The following is a 1377-nucleotide window of genomic DNA, read 5'->3' as shown; positions in this document are numbered from 1 at the left end:
CCCCAGTTGACCTGCCCCGAATGAAACATCCCCTTAGAAGTTTCAAAAAGCTGGCGACCTGGCTATGCAGTAAGCAAGTGTTATTATTGGTCAATGGCATGTGGATTTCAGAAAAATAAGAGTAGAAGTAAAACTGATATGAAATAGCTAAATTTGATCTCATTTTCGGAATCAGAGGTCGTGATCCCTATATATCTAGCTACCGATATTTGTTTTCCCTGAATAAGACCCTTCTTTGGCGAGTCATGCTTTACTGCTCCTTGTGATCGGATCATCCGCACTGGGAAAATCTGGATTGGAGCGCCATTTGCAGCAGTGTCGACTACAACTCTGGTCTCTCGTGGGTTTCTAGTGATGATCTCGTGGTATGTGAACTCGTTTTGGACTTTGTACGAGTTTGCGCTGTCGAATGCTGCAAAGTTATCCGGGCACGAAATTGTCCACGTCCACAAAGAGCTCGTTCACGCTGACGTCCTCGTCGTTTATCTGGGTATTGTAGCGTTTCTAAGCTGGATTATTCGTGAACGGATTGACCCTGCTATTGCAATATTTCTGTTTGAAATCATACACAAGCACAGACTCAGCTTCATTAAGATATCGCCGCTATTCTAAACAAGATTATAACGTACTCGAACAGCGTCTTTCAGCTCGGTAAAGCTTAAGTGTCGTCGAGTGCTAACGACATGTCTCCGTTAGATTTCTGGTCCACGTTCCAGATTCCTAAAAAAGACGGTACTTTTCTGGCAGCGTCATTTTTCCCGAAGATCAGCTTGTTAGGGCTCATCGTATGCTTCGCTCTGTTACGCAAACTCTATCGACATTTCTATCCGGAACCCATTCATCAAAGCCTTTCGAGTCAAAGCAAGAACCAGTCGGCGAATGAGAAGACAGCGCTGACACTTAAAGGCACGCTAACCAACTTTGAGATCTCGACTGGTGCTGAACTTCAGGCCCGCTTTGGGGTTATTTCTGACTATAAGAATTATGTCTATTTTAGAGGGATGAAGTTTGCGTCTGCAGATGGAGTGTTCTGCTCCGGGTATGTTATTGTACATAGTAAATTTCTGGTAAAGTCGAATGATCTTTTGGCCATTGCGATGATCAAACTCGCCCACGCTCGCTTCACGAATGTATACGTGTATGAGGTGGAAGGCAACACGGTCAAGGAGACAGCCAGACTTGTATACCCGGTAACTTTTGCATGGTCGGATTTGTGGCGACTCAATGTTACAGTGTTGTTGTAAATAAAGAAAAAAAAGAGTACAATGAGATGATATCGACCGATGTATTTGTTGCTTAGGATTAACATGTTCATAACCTTCGCGGGCCTAGATGATCGTTAGCTTGTGGCGCGACAAACTGCTCGTCGGCGCGTGG

At 44.5% G+C, this 1377-nt stretch overlaps 1 protein-coding gene across 1 annotated transcript; it reads left to right on the top strand.

Moving 5' to 3' along the window:
* Positions 1-683: 683 nt before the first annotated feature.
* Positions 684-1244, top strand: PITG_00741 (uncharacterized protein; the record flags this gene model as incomplete). The annotated part of the gene is made up of 1 exon (XM_002909266.1): positions 684-1244. One exon carries the CDS (start codon positions 684-686, stop codon positions 1242-1244), a length of 561 nt encoding a protein of 186 aa, XP_002909312.1.
* Between the last annotated feature and the right edge of the window lie 133 nt (positions 1245-1377).

This window comes from Phytophthora infestans, genomic scaffold (assembly GCF_000142945.1).
Source record: "Phytophthora infestans T30-4 supercont1.1 genomic scaffold, whole genome shotgun sequence".
NCBI lineage: Eukaryota > Oomycota > Peronosporomycetes > Peronosporales > Peronosporaceae > Phytophthora > Phytophthora infestans.
This window is presented reverse-complemented; position numbering and strand designations above follow the sequence as displayed.